Source organism: Acyrthosiphon pisum, chromosome A1 (assembly GCF_005508785.2).
Source record: "Acyrthosiphon pisum isolate AL4f chromosome A1, pea_aphid_22Mar2018_4r6ur, whole genome shotgun sequence".
NCBI classification, from domain to species: Eukaryota; Metazoa; Arthropoda; class Insecta; order Hemiptera; family Aphididae; genus Acyrthosiphon; species Acyrthosiphon pisum.
This window is the reverse complement of record NC_042494.1, coordinates 63825482-63842257: the sequence shown is the minus strand read 5'-3', so window position 1 is coordinate 63842257 and position 16776 is coordinate 63825482. Positions and strand designations below refer to the sequence as shown.

The 16776-nt window shown below is 30.0% G+C and overlaps 1 protein-coding gene across 3 annotated transcripts; it reads right to left on the bottom strand.

Annotated features, from left to right (window-relative positions):
• Positions 1-1101: 1101 nt before the first annotated feature.
• LOC100165223 lies at positions 1102-13010 on the bottom strand. 3 transcript variants are annotated; one of them, XM_008187363.3, is made up of 4 exons: positions 12875-13010; positions 12449-12636; positions 3114-3304; positions 1102-2385 (listed from the first exon to the last, which is right to left on the bottom strand). In XM_008187363.3, exons 1-4 carry the CDS (start codon positions 12890-12892, stop codon positions 2210-2212), a joined length of 573 nt encoding a protein of 190 aa, XP_008185585.1. In that variant the 5' UTR covers positions 12893-13010; the 3' UTR covers positions 1102-2209. The 3 variants fall into 3 exon arrangements, with proteins under 3 accessions (XP_008185585.1, XP_001947133.2, XP_008185586.1); XM_001947098.5 differs by having other exon boundaries at positions 12860-12998; XM_008187364.3 differs by lacking the exon at positions 12875-13010 and adding an exon at positions 12712-12833.
• Between the last annotated feature and the right edge of the window lie 3766 nt (positions 13011-16776).

Here is a 16776-nt window from a genome sequence, read left to right as displayed (position 1 = left end):
CACCCCATACGTTTACCCCAGAGCGATTGTAGATAATTTTATACATCTTCTGTACACACCCTATACCACAGGATGGTGGATTCCGGGAGCAAATTGGATCTAGTTGGCACTTTGGGCGGTCAAAAGTAATAAATTCCCAGTAGGTCTTCTCATAATAATCCGAAAAAAGTCCTGTAATGTATGTGTTGGATTCGAACTCAATGGTAAATCAGTGCAAACGAAAAACGATGTTGAGTGAACATGATCCGTCAGCCTATATTACTAGGTAAGTATAATATTATATTGCTACTTATTAAAGTAGTTATTTTTGATATTGTATAATATTAGACAAATATAATTGCCAAAAACATTGAATTTGAAAATATCTTTGTGTGTATAAAATAATATAATAATATACATACAAATTTTCAAGTCCTCATGAAAAATATTTTTGATTGAAAACACCGAAAATCGTTATTCAACGTATAAATATTTAAATCTTAGCATTTTTAAAATGTTTTGAAAGGTTTGACATAAAAACTAAAAATTTTATCACAAACACACATCATAGTAAAATCAATACATTCATTGCACCGCTCAAAATTTTAAATTAATAAAAAGGTGGGTAAGTGGCTACCACTCTGCTGTACATTAGGGGTCGTTTGGGTCACTGTGCGTTAATTTTTAATTCATTGATAAAAAATCATTGAACACGAAAATGATTTTCCGCGAAGATAAGCCTTTAAAGTTTAAAGTTAAATTTTTACTAAGGTAAATAAAAAACCTACCTATACCAACTAATCCATAGGTAACTACTTAGTAAATCATATAATTTGGTTAAAAGATATTAGTACATTACTATAGATGGTGACGAATGATATTAGTATTATTACTATTATTAAAAAATAAAACACATGTTCTTCCAACGCGCTTCTTAATAGATATAATATAATATACTACATAGTGTGTGTGTGTATGTATGTTCATCGTACATACAACACATGTTTCCATGCGATGATTTGTTGTAAATAAAACGTATACCTATTATTGTGTTGTGTGTATAGTTATATATTATAATGAATATGATTTATTGTAGTATTTATTATATATACGTAAACAATTAAACACTTAAACTAATATTTATTTATTTCGTAAATAAAATAAAGAGACTGTTAAAAAGAGTTGAATCAGCATTATTAGAGCAAAGGGGGCTTAATGGTTTTTAAAAATGTTTTCGGTTCTTGGTTTAAAACAATAAAACCATTATTAATATTACGAATGACCCTATATATATAATTATGTTTCCCATATATTAATATGCTTTACAATGATACTATCGGTGACCCACTTTTTTTTTTATTCACAAGCAAACGAGGAATTTTTTGTTCGACGTTTACACGCAGAAATAAAAGTCGAGATTTTATAATATTGATAAATTACAGACAGGACAGGTGTTTATTTTCACATGTTTATTGCGAGTTCAAAAGCATAATAAAGCGCTTTACATTATTCAAATGATTCGAATTAAATATGAAAATTTGATATCGTAAATAACGAGAAACGTTTTAGGCTGGCCTGTGTGCACTGTGCATTAATATAGCATAAACATTCAGCCGTAGACGGTCATTTACTGGGATTGGTGCTGGTTAGAAAATATTATTATATATTAATGCAAAAAAAAAAATATGTATACACCGATACTTCAAATCACGAGACTATACAAAAAAAAAAAAATATTGTTTATGTTGAAGAGGTATTAGTCGGAATGTTAATCTGTAAGGAAAACGTTATAATGTTAATCGAGCTCTTTCATTTGCATTCAGCTACCGCCAGAACACAATATTTTATTTTATTTTTATTCTCTACGTAAAGCGCCAAGTAAAATCCCGTTAAAAGAATGCGTTAATAATATTATTCGGTTTTTTTTTTATTATTATTTTCGATCTAGTCGAAAGAAAATGAATCCCTTACATAAAATAAAAATAAAAAAAGTCGAAAATAAGAATTAACAATTTAAATTTTGTTCTTTTGTTCTTATTTGAGGACGGGAGAGCGCAAATCTTTATTTCTCGGAAGCTATTAATTAAACGATAGTAGGATAACAAACTGCGCACTGTCTTCTTACGGCAAGCACGGAATATGAATAAAAAAATATATGCATATTTTTTTTCCTAAATAAAAGCAAATTAAACAAAATAATATAATAATTTGAATATTAATAATCATAACACTAATGTTTTGTTTGCGTGAACAAGGTCTGGAGCTGTCTGAATATTTCCTTTCGCTGGTACAGGACTTCGTTCATGCAGAACCTGGTCAACATCCACGGACATTCGTATTTGATTTTCTCCACGATTCTAGTGCCGTTCGATAGATCCACGAATATCATTTCCGATTTGGTGTTTACTGCAACAAGATGTTTGGAAGTTAACCACCGACTCAACAAACGGTGTAATAATATTATTAAAGTTCAACTTGGTCTAAATATAAAATGTACATTACGCCTGAGGGGCGGAAAAAATCAAACATGTAAAATGAATTAATAATGAGGCCGTGTCAGAATTAGAGTAATGGGCCTACGAGGGTGGCGACATGTTTCTATAGAATATTTACGTGCTATTAAACGTATACAATATTAGACTAAACAAAGTTAATACGTCTGAGGGCAAACGTGTGTCTTGAGGAGGACATTTTGTTTTATAACTTTATAAGATCGACAATGACGGTTGTTGATTTTCAAAAAATCACAAAGACATAAATAAAACAGTATTTTATAACGTCCATTTTACCTAATATGTAATGTGTTAATATTTGCTTGGTGCGAAATTTTATGTTTTCACTACACATACTTAATTATAGAGTGAATATTTTATGGTGTAGTAAAAAGAAAGTTATTTTCTTTTTTTTTTTTTTAATATATTTAACAGCTATCTGGATTATTTCAAATACGAGTATATACATTTAAGGTTGTTTTTATATATATATTATATAGGTAAATAAAAAAAACCCTAAACGATTATACAAAATCATATATAATAATCATTATACACTTTTGGTACCTACTAGGATAGTATTCAGTATTTACACTTTGTGTGTGTGAGTGTGTGTGTCACGTGCGTATTGCGTATACTCACAACAATAAATCTTGGCGAAACATGTCCGGTGAGTTGATTTGATTGCGCGTTGCGAATGCGATTTATCTACAACGAAATCACCGATAATCTTGTTCATCACGAACGGAATCTGAGATAAGTGTTCTTCGTACTCGACCGTGTAGTTCCATTGTTTGTTGTCTGTCGATTCGTGCGTTATTACGAATTTCGTTCTATATAATGATAATAATATGATAAATGTGAAAAAATAACATTTACTCGATTATGAGTATACAGAATAATATATTGTGGTCGTTATTATATATATTTTCAATGTAACTCTGTAATATAGTGTATACAGCCCTAATATACTATTATTATATTGTCAGTTTCAGTGAAACGTTAGAACGGTTTGTAATGCACAGCCATACAACCACTGCAACGTAGTTTCAGCCAATGGAGGTTTGATGGGTATACAGTATTAATTATACATAATATAGTAATTTAATATAGGTACGGACGAGGCGTTGGACGTTATCAAACGCTTTTTAAATAAATCTAAAGGTCCCCACACACGGCGGTGGCGGTGGCGATGAATTCATGCGGGACAAATTTCACCGCTCGCCGCAGCGGTAAAGCCAAGACAATAAAATTTAACGCCACCGCCACCTCTGCAGTGTGTGGGGACCTCTATACAAGATACATAAGAATGGTAAATTATGACGTTTTAGAAAATTGTGTATCTATATTTTTAAAAACCTTCAGTAGCGTTGTTATAAGATATTACGAAAACATGAATTTGCAATAGGTATAATATGTAAATTCAGAGTTTATAACCTAAAACGGGCGAGACACTTGTTGGCCAGTGCACTATTTTGATGACCAATTTAAAATACTTTTCTAATTTTTTTTTTTTTCTAGTTAAACTACCAATGTATATAGAATTTAGGTATACAATATTGTTAATTTATAATTTACAATTTATTTTAAAATCACATATTCAGTCAAGTTAAAAACATAAAAAATATAAAGTAACATTATACTATATTGCATTTTTCGTATAATTCAATATCATACACAATGTACGACATGCTTAACACTTTTATTCGTTTCATTTTCTTCTTCTTCTTTATAATATCCACAGCTGACTTAGCTAGATACATACTCATATATGGTACCTAAGATATTTTCCTTAATAAAAATAAACTTAACACGGCGTTATGAATAGGCAATTTGGTTACAATTTTTTACTTTACGTTATATAATATGTATATTATTATTATTATATAATGGGTGTTTTTCAAAATATGTGTATACATAGGTAGTACACGTTTTTATTTTAAATTTATACAAAACACCTAACATTTGATGCACTGCATTAAATAATCCAATTTAATTTTATTAGTTCTAATAGCTAAATGGTACCACAAACTTCAAACCTTAATTTTTAGCCACGTTTCTTTTGGTACCTACATTATTAATGAATTTATTTAAATTACATAATAATTGGTACTGATGCTTATTCAATTACATTTCTGCTGAATTATTGATTGTCACTTAATTTTAGTATTAAATATTATTTACCGAAAATCCATATTAATTACTTACTATCATCGACCTTAAAATTAATTTAGAGTTAATTTCAATAATTATAAAAGCCAATTTATAATACTGTTTTTACGTTAAAATAAATACATTTACGTTTTTTTTTATTATTTTAAAATAAATAAAGTTTTAATGTATTAAAATACAAAAAAAAAGTATCAAATGCAAATAAAATCATGAACTAATTTAATATTGTGTTAAGTTGTTCAATTATTATCTGTTTGTTTAAAAAAAAAAATTGAAATTGAAAAGAAATAATATGAAAAAATGAAAAATAAAATATGACCTATAATATGTCACTTAAGTATAAAATTAATTTTACAAATATCAATAAAGTTTTCTTTCAAAAGCATCCAATTTTATGTGTAAAACGTTTTATTGATTTTTGTTTGGTATTAAAGGAAGTTTCAATTCTGTTGACCATGTCATCTTTAAATAAATAAAAACCAATATTGGCTGAGAATAATCTTTACTTTACGAGAACCCTATGTTTCTTAATAATAATAAGAGTCATCTCAATTTAATTTATATTATACATACTAATAATAGGTATTTATTAATACATTAAAATTACACAATAATATATTCGTTTAAGAGTGTATTATTATTACAGGACTATGTGATGCATTTAGTCTATACGTATATTTATAACTTGTTTTTAATTTATTAAAAACGAAGAATTTAAATTCGCCAACATTATAGGATAGATGGCGTAAATCCGAGGACAGATGAATAAAAAAATTGTTTTGATCAAATTGGGTCAAATTCAAAATTAATACAACTACATCTGTCGTGACTCGTCAAGCTATCATGTTTTTTTAGTTTTTTGAACGCTTTTATGAATTTCTGTGAAAATAAATATACCCGTCGGAGGTGAACGTAGATAATCTTACTCTGTTTACAAGCATTGAATTTAATTGAACGGGTTGGAAAGTAATATTATACTTATAAAGCATATAATAGTATAGTAATTATACAGTTGCTTCTATTAAAAAAAACAATAAAGCCCAACTGATTATATGAAATTAAATTATCGTACAATATAATAGAGATTGACGTAATGATGTTTATATTGTTTATTCGTATCCTACAAGGATGAAAATCATATAGGTACCCTCTTATCCCTTATTAAATCATAGCTCAAACGATGAAATACTCTCTACTGCGATATAGCGGCAATAATAACACCGACCTACGCATTCCCAGCTGGGGCTGCGGTGGCTGCATCCAAACAAAAATTATAAACTTACAAACTCTACGAAATAAATTCTTGAAAATAACACTAAAATCCCCTGGGTTCGTGCGAAACAGCTTCACAACGATACGGGATTAACCTATACCTATCAACATGGATAACAAATCAATTGAAAAACTTCCATGGTAGTCTATAAATAATACCGAAGGAGCTCTTCACTTCAAAATCTTCGAAAAAACTTCCGTGCTTACCTCGATACATAATATTATGTTCTTGTAGAAGACCACGAAGGCAAACGAGGTCTAAGTCGATTAAAGAAAATAACACTTTTAAGTCGTAACACTTTCAACAATGTTTCGTAGCCCTATTGTTTCTATGTTACAACACGCACTATAATATGCTAAATACAAACAAAACAGAAAGTAGAGACCGTGGTGTGATTGACGTTATATTTCGCAATGAATTATTATTATATTATCTACTTGGTTGAATGTTTTATTGAGACGACATACTTATCACTGGAAAATAAGACGACTACTTGTGAAATAATTTACGAAACAAAATTCGTCAAACTAATACATTATTGAGCAAATCGTAATATTATCGGAACTGTTTATTTTATACAAAAAAGTGTCATGACACAGTGTCATGTGTGTCATGCAGTGACTGCAGAATACATAATATCGATACAGCATCGTGTTGAAACCCGGATTTAATGGAGATGTTAATATTGTGCGGTATAATAGACGTACAAATATTGTGAAGCAGTGGCTAAAAGAAAAACTGTCCAACGAAATATTATGTCGAATTGACTAATAATATACGAAGTACGTTATATGATATGATCGTATTAAAATTTCATCGTACTTGTATTGTTTTGTACACACGAGACCTTTGACCGAGTACACATAATAGCTCGTATACTATTATTTTAATTCTATTCCATCATAATCGAATCAACTACGAAATAGTTTGACCGTACGTTTATATGATAATATAATACAATTCTGAGCCGTATACGTACATTAATATATAATAATAATAATAATATGTTACGGGCAAATCCCAAAATCCAGGCGTACACCGTGAGTGTCCTTGATGATAATAATAATAATATTATTATTATGATCGAGTCGAACAAATCCAGAAAGCTCGTCTGCTTTTATCAAAAATACAATAACGTGTAATCTACACGCGATACGTTTTAGTATTAGATATTGTGAAAAAAAGACAGTGGATAATAATAAATATTGAATATCGTCATTATTCTAAAAATATCACATTATAATAAATAAATGATAGTTTATAATAAATATATAATATAAGGTATGTATGGGGGGACGGAGTGGCTGAGCGGACTAATGCGTCGGTTGCGACGCGCACCGTCGCCGGTTTGAATTCGGCCACGGGAGGCATTTTTCTTCGGGCAGTCACGGTGTCCAGAGACAGAGGCCGTAATCCTCCACTCAGGCATGGCACATACCTACGGGTGCCAACTAAAATATCTGCCAAAACCAACACACTGCACGTGTTCAAAACCTACAGTACCTTCCCCACAGTTCTACAGGCTGATGACCTCAGATGTTGAAGCCTCAAAAACCCCAAATAAAAAAAAAAGGTGTGTATGACAATATTACACGATTCTTTTCAAAAACAAAAATAATAAAAATATTAATCATATTTAAAATGTAAATCTGAAGCTTTTATTTGCCCGGATACAGTAAAGTTAAAATTCCAAAAATGTTCGTTATCATTACGATGTGATTCGATGCTAAATCGTTTGCATTCAACCATGTGACGCCATCTGGTTGAACGTTCGCAAACCATCGCAAACTGTCGTTTCGTAAAAAAAGTATCTCCAATTCCAATACATATTTGGTAACGTCCGTTCTTATAAAACCCTCAGATTTCTAAAGACTTAAAAAACTTATGGCTATGGAATTTTAGTTTTTTATAGTCAATAAATACATATAATATATTCTTCTGACTGCTATAATATACTGTATTTTCTATTAGTGTGTATAACAACATTTAAATCTGCTAAAGAACAAAACAAAATATGTTTTATTAAATATTATTTTTATCAGAGGTAAGTGTGACTTAAACAAGTCAAGTCGATCATTTTAGAACAATTATTACGGTTTTTAAATTATGTAATTGCAGTTGAATATTCAAGACGATACATCCACAACTTAATCTTTATGAAGGTGGTTTAATTTAGATTATTTTAATTTAGAAAACCTCATGGACATTTAATGATTAAAATAAATTAAAATACATTTTCAAACTAATTTATTAATTCAAGTACCTAGGTATAGTTTCATTTTTCAGTATAAAATTAAGCTGAATAATTGCTCATGGCGTAATAATTATATAATTAAATAGCAAAACTGTTTCGTGTGATTTAGGTTTTTCCTCCAGGCTGGTACTACTACTCTATATTTCTATCTCTATGATAGATTAGCAGTGGTGGCAAACCCGGATAGTGTATCATGCGAAAATCTTATGGATGATCATAGGTTCTTCCGATGGCGGGGAAATTACACTGGGGGGTTGATTGTACCAATAATGCTGAATAGCTATGAGAAACGGAAAATTAAATTTCACTAGAAGTGCGATATCACAAAGGAAGAGGACGAGTGGCAGGGGCAGAGGAATGATTATGGACGACCATAAAACGTGACATCGAAGGCGATGGGGTAACTAGCCAGCCTTAGAAAGAAGTGCTCAGACGCACAAGACTACCTCTAATACGTAAAGGGTCGTAAACTCGTATTGTATACCTACATTTTAATTTGTAGAAAATAATTGTGAGCTGTTGTTATTTATGTTAATAAACGAAGGCAGTCCTCCCGCGAGTCAGCGATTTTACGATTAAAAAAAGGCTCATACTGTTTTACCTTGTCGAAATCATAAACTAAAAACCAAATGCTATTATATACAATATAAAATACAAGGTTATATCAAAAGATTACCATCATTAATTTTAAGGTAATATTAAAATAACGCATGCCATAGGGTAGTATGGTCTAGTTGTATAGGTACTATGTAGTTTAGTAGTAGGAAAACCATGTGAAAAAATAATTAGTTTACTTCAGTAATTTTTTTTTTCTAAGACTTCTTCTAGAGTTCAATCAAAAATGTAATAAATCTATCACATTTAACTTCCTTAATTTTCTATGAAAATTATTCTATCACATTCTCAACCTTAATCAAATATTGTTTAAACTGTCCATAACGATCATAAGTCAAGCATGCAACTTTTGGTCATAATAATATTATTATAGTAAACCTATACGGATATTATACTGGTTAGGTATATGTTACTATACGTATAATACTATAAATTATAATACTATATGATACTGACTATGTCACTAAAGTCACAATATAATATTTTGATGGTTTAGTTTTTAATGTTCGTACAATTAATAATTTAATCATAAAAACAAAATATTCTCATTTTGTCGTTAAGTTCTAGTTCTGAGTATAATTTTTCGCTAGAATTATGTATTATAGTGTTTATTTAACTAATGGCAATATCGTTTAACCGTGATTGTGTTATATTATATCACGTGATAACACCTATATATAGAAACAAGTTTAGAGATTAGATGATGAAGCTAACTTGAAATAAAATAATAGCGTACAGATAAAAGACTTACAGATTTGTATCTCTTAAGAACTGGATGAGATTGACATTCTAAATTAAAATATTTATAGTAATGGTAGCCACCTAATGTACATTTTGTTTAGCTAAATTTTTAGAATATAATGTTATTATTATAGAATATAATGTTATTATTATAGAATATAATGTTATTATTATAGAATATAATGTTATTATTATGTTGTGTACCCGAAGCATTATAGACAACTATAGCCCCTCTCCCCTCCCAATATAAATCTATCACGTCTATGGTCCATTATACCTAGGTACGTGCATTTCGACGTCAATATAAGAGAATGAGCGTATTATAGCACACGCAAGTACAAACTGCATTGCAGTTTTATTGTTTTTATCGAAAATATAATAAAAATAATAGGTAATGGTAACAAGACGTATAAAGTGCAGACTGTGAATCGTTACATCACAGTGCCTGGGTATACATACCGTTTTTTTCTGGAAAACACGTATCACCGGGAAGGCTTTCATATTATACGATATATATTATTATAATGTACCTATTTTCCCCGTACTTTTCCGATATCAATACGTTACGAATATAATATGTACGTGTGTGTGTGTGTGTGTGTGTGTGGTGTGTGTGTGTGTGTGTGTGTGTGTGTGTGTGTGTGTGTGTGTAAATATATTGTACATGGGTATAAGGTAGGTGGTACCCGCAGGCTACAACACTGTAGTTCGAGGGAAAATCTCAATTTCGGTAATAGAATTTTTTTAAGAGTGACCGACGAGAACTACACCACGTTAGATCATATACAATATATTATATTGTTATCATTTTTAGTACCTATAGAGTATAGGTATATACGTATATGTATTTCGCGATGCGCCGCCGCGTGTTGGGAAATAAAATTCAATTACGTAATAGTAATATATATATATTATATATAAAAAAAATATCCAACAGCGTCAATATTTTTTTATTTTGTATGCGTATGTATGTATATAATACTATATATATTATACATATATAGGTACCTACCTACTATAATATAATGACGTACTGCATACACCTATTATGGTACAGTTACCTACTATTATTATGGCGTAGTTAAAATAAATATTTAACACGTGATAAACTGTTTTACCAGAAGTGTTTGATCCCACGTATATATTGTATACAAAGTGCTTGTGACTGTTGAAATACATAAAAAATTCACACTGTCCCACAAATAACACTCGACTAAAAATTGTCACAAATATGGGAAGAGGGGTGTGAATGGAGAAAAATAAACCATAATATAACATTATACCTACTATAACAGACGGTGGCATAGAATATTATTCTCCAAACGTTTTCAGTAATACGATTATGTAAGCAAATGATAAATGGCCTATTAAGGCGCCGTATCGAGTAAAAATTTTACTAAACTATAATGGAGTTACGAAAAGTCTTTTAGTATAGTCAACCATTAATAATGAAAACATATTTGAGTAAATATTTTTTTATTTTTTTTTTCAAAAACGCATAACACACATAATATAGGCGCAACATAGAGTGCATGAAAAATAAAGGAAGAACAGTAGAAAGTTTAATTTAAACTTTTATGACACACTCGAAGGGCCAATTTGAGTTGGAACCTATTTGGCTAAAATCGCGAACATAAAAGATACTTATCGTTTATTTGATGTGTATATACTATAGACTTTAGGGAGAGAAAATAAATGGCTGACAATTTATAATTTTGAAATTTTTTTACAGGTTCATTAACGAAAAAAAAAAATAGTATTTTATACTTCAAAATAACCCTTGTCGATTTGCTTATGCTTATAAAAATATACGCAACTATATATAATACATATATGTATCGTAGGTATGCCAACAATATTGTACGCCGATTGAATTCGTACTAATTTCTCAATAATTGTTTTTAGACATTGAAATGCAACCCCATATTATACTTTAGGATCACCGTTGTTAATTTTTTTTATGCTCTTATAATATTTAAAGTACTTCAATAATTTAAATATCTATAAGACACGTTTCACGAATTGTATATGGGGGGGGGGGGGGGGGTGTTGTTCAGAATGTTGGTCGATACGTATCCACAATTTGAGTAAAAAGTTGCTATATAAATGGTTGTTTCAGATATGAAACATAATATATTTCATTGATGTTTCAATGTACCACATATTATATTTATTTGATAACCTTCTCCATACCATTGAACAAAAATGGGAGCTATGCATATTTAGCACTCGAGTGCATATAGACGTGCGCAATACTTTACGCATACCATATATAGTGTATAAATACATGGAAAAACTGGAAAGTGCAATTTTAAAAGACAATTGAAAATTTAAAGGCGGCCTACTACTATGTGATGATACGTCACACTGTATCCCATTGTAATATTTTCTACCACCATATTATTATGTCATACAAGTAAACTTCCCCCTCCCACCATAAAATGCAATATTAACTAAAGTTTATCTTACATGCGTATACCTACTACATAATAATGTAGGTAGCTGAAGCATTTTCCCACGTGTTTTAAACTGGCCCCCGACGGTACTATGTAAAAATTCCATTGCATATTAATAAATAAGTTATATAATGATATAACTATGTATAGGGGTAATGAATTGAACGATAGATAAGAGAACCCCCTGTATCGCATACACCATAACGTTATCAGCCTGCAGTGACGACACCCAAATCCCCGTCTCCCGTAATTACACCACTATATAATCAGTCTATCCAAATACTTTGATAATATTAAAAAATACAATTTTCTAATAAAGTTTATCGTATTCAAATATAATTATTATTTCCATCGATTTCACGGTAGGACGTTATCGCCGCGCCGATAAATATGTGCACAATATAAATAATTATTGCGATATTGTAGAATATTATGTTTCATTCGGATAATAATATTATTCACTTACATGGTCGGATTGAGCTTCATCACGTTGGAGAAGTCCGACATGTATTCCCAGACGACGCGTGGCTTGGCATTTTCCATGTCGCTGCTGATGAACCGAACGCTGTTCTCGCGCTTGGCCGTCAGTATCAGCGCCAACACGACAGCTAAGCTACCGAAAACAAGCATCCTCCGGTGTCGGTGAACGATCATCTGTGCACAGAAAACGGACTGTTATTGAAATAATAATATTATTACGACGATAATCGTATGTTCTGTTCCAGTTACGTCGACGGTTGTTTTCGGTTGTAGACGGTTTTTTAAAATATTTTTTAACAAACCGAAATGATAATATACACATATGAAAATTGTCGAGGTGGTGGTAAGGGGGTAATAATATGATCAATAAAATAATAATACAATAAAATAAGAATACTTTGGTGTAGCGTACGATTTTTGAAAACTTCATGATTGTTGCTCTAGAGTCGTTTTGACGTGGCCGGCGCTGTTGAAAACGAATGCGACCGATTGCGGACGAGTGCGCACGTCCGAGTCATGTGTTCACACAAGATATCATAATAATAATAGTAATGAACACGCAATGTAGACGGTTTTGAATAATTTTGTTTCAGATAATGTTATTCCGGTATGACACCGGACAGATGATAATAATATTATTATTTTTGTGAACCGACAGTACCCATATTCCAACAGCATATTATCGTGTCACGTTTACGAATAAATAAATAGTATTTTATCGTTCACGTAACGAAAATGGTAATATATTTTCGAATAAAATTCGATCTGTGTGGTAGAGAATTAATCCAGTCTGTGAAAAATCATGATATTCGTAATTCGTCTACATTTCACAACTATACGTTTTAAAAATATGTCCTTATTCACAACTGAGAATCGCATAAAATAATAACCTTAAGTGACTAAAATAATAAGTGTTGATCTAAAAACGGGTGTTTCATCTCGATTAGTTTTAATCTGGTATATCATCAATTTATTGATATTACTAAACAAACTAAAAGTTACTAAAATTCGCTTTAAAAAAAAAAAAAGGTGTTTTAAAGTCTATGGTGTTTTTAATTAAATTGCAAAATCTCAATCAAAACATAAATACCAATCAAAACAAACATACTATTATGTTGATAATGTATAATACATAAACATATTTTAAGTCACGTAATTCATATAAGTGCACACATTTAATATATAAATACTAATATTGTTTAGAGTTGTGATTTTAGTATTATACTGTAAAGTTATAACCTTATAAGCTTATAAAAACATATAAACATATAATAATATCTGTATCAATATTTAACCTATTTTACCGTACATTATGGTAATATTTTCTATAAATATTAATTTGTAGATCATTTATGAACTTGCTTTATGTGGAAACTTTCAGGACGAGACTTCTCTTAAATCATTATATATTATTATATTGGTTCGCTCACGGTTGGAATATGGATCTCTCATAATGCACTCAAAATCTACATATTTAATTACATAAAATTCAAAATAATTTTCTCAGGTTTAACTCATCATATTTTGTCATTAGCTATCTATTATCATATTATAATGTAACATAATATACTAATATACTATTATATGATATTATTTTATACTAGCCGATCCGTCACAGCTTCGCTCGTGATTGGTTGTTTATTTTGCCTTCGGACGATGATATGTAGAATTTTTTATCCAAATGTTATCGTTTAATGTGATCGGCAAGTAAATATACAAAACGGTTAATGAAAACGTATTGAAATGTTACTTCATCAATTGATAACGGCTGGACCAATTTTTCAAATTTGACGGGTATTTTCAGATTTCCGTTTTTGTTTATAGATGGTTGCTATAGGAGAAATAACAACTTTATATAGATTATAATTATAATTATTATTTATATACATTATTATGTATATTGAATATTAATCCGTTAGAGCGCACCGCTTGTACCAATCTTGTATCTTTATTTTCTGTGACTTTGAGTTCTATTTTGTGATTCTCGTATAGCTACTGACCTTCCCCTAATCCAGCTAAACATCTGTGTTGAATTTCAAGTAATTCGGACGAGTAGTTTTCAAGATATTGAGTTCGGAAAAAAGCGACATTCATTTTTATTTATATAGATAGATTATGAAATAATTATTATTATAGATACTGAATCAGTCACAACTGACATAATGTATCAGAAGAACAACCTAAATTATATTAATCTATAGTATGTAGCACATATAATAATGTTTATTGATATTTTAACAATAGTTAATTTACAATGAACCATTATAATATTACCTAAAATATGCATTCATTTTATATTTTAGATACTGAGCAGAGCAATGAATATATTGATTTTACAGTGATCTGTGTTGTGTTTTTTTTTTTTTATCTAATTGGATCTAGTTGGTACTTTGAGGACTCTAAAGTACAAATTCCCAGTTTTTTCAAAATATTCAAGAAAATCAAAAAATATATTATTGAAAAAATTTGTCAGTTTTTGACAAAATCAATTTTTTTTTTTACTATTATAACTCAAAAACGTATAACCATATATAATTGACATTTTCACTAAAGGTTTATATTTTAAAATAATGTTGTCACTTTTTGAGCTATACTTAGGTAGACATTTGACGTTATTGATTTTTTGTTTTTTTTCCCCCATAAATGTCGATAAAAAATTTTCGCCAGTTTTAAAACCAATTTAATACCAATGTTTCTCATAAGTTGTTCATATATCTGTTAAAAAATATACAAATACATTGTCACAATATTTTTTTATAAGTGTTTATGTAATAATTTTGACGAAATATATATCAACATTTTGAAAATATCACAAATTATTTTGTATTTAAAAATGTATAATATGTTTTAATATTGGTACATAAGAATTTAAAATGTAATACAAACGCCTTTATATAAATTGTTATTTAGTCCCGTGGCACACTCCGATAGCGACAGTTGTGTATAGTGAAGTACAGTGCGTTATCTACATCACAACGGTTTTTATACGGTTTCACCACAAACAAACCCAATATGTGCATACCAAGGTAAGGATTTAATTATAACGCCTTATAATTTCAAATTTCACCTTACAAAATGAGTTATACTCATTCTCGTACACCCCCTCTTAACCGAGGACCTCCTCAGTCACCCAAACACACTTCCAAAACCAATAGTTCAATTTCCACCAAACAACCAAGTACTCCCTCAAAAATTCCACACCCAAACGACAAAGCAGCACACAAATCTAAAACCACAACCAATATGATCATCAATAATATAACATCATCCAGCCAACAGAAACAACAGCCTCAACCAACACCTACCACCATCAACAATAACCCGCCAACAACATTCGCTGAAACATTAGGCAATAGCATATTATATAGGAACAAGCGATTGTTTTCGACGCAGTAGATAAAATACCACAAATTGAATATATAAAAAAGATAGGTAACATTGTTGAACCCATAAATATAATATCAGTCTCAAGAATCTCAAAAGATTTTGCATCTTCTTAAAATCCCAAGAACTAGTTACAGAGCTAATATCTAAAAATAAGACGATTGAAATACAAAATAAATTAATTCATATTCGCCATTTATACAACCCTGATAAGCGATTCATATTAGCACATGTATACAATAAATAATAATATTCCTAACAGTACTATACTAGAAGCCCTACGTTACCAGAATATTATTCCCACCAGCCCCATCACCTGCCTCAAAGCTGGTATACAACTAGAAGGATACTCCCATATACTAAGCTTTAGAAGACAATTATTTACTAAAGCAGAAGATTCACCCAAAATTCCTAGCTCCTTACTTATAAATAGGGTTCGGATTTGAAGGCAATATAATCAATAAAAAAAGCATTTAAAATGTAAAAAAAGGCAAAAAAAGGCATTTAATTCATATAAAAAGGCAATTCATAAATATACTACAAAATAAAAAAGTGAACATTTTTTAAACACTTTCAATTGCTCACATTTTGAGAAAAATACAAATTAAAAATTAAAACTGCATATAAAATTAATCCATCGGTTGAAAAAATATTTTCACCGAAATCTGAAACATACTTTTTCAACTTGGAATTGTGATTTTGCTTAACTTTTGGCATAATTAAAAAAACAGAATAAAATAAACGTGTGGAAAAATTATTGAACGACAATTATTGCGATCGACAAATGCGGGCGGACTGACGAACAATCTTGAATTTACGCATAACGAACATATCTTAATCTTTAAATAGGTGTACGGGTAATTTTATGGCCATACCAAATACTCGATAAGACGATATCGATAAATATTGGGAATAATAAAACCCATTTGT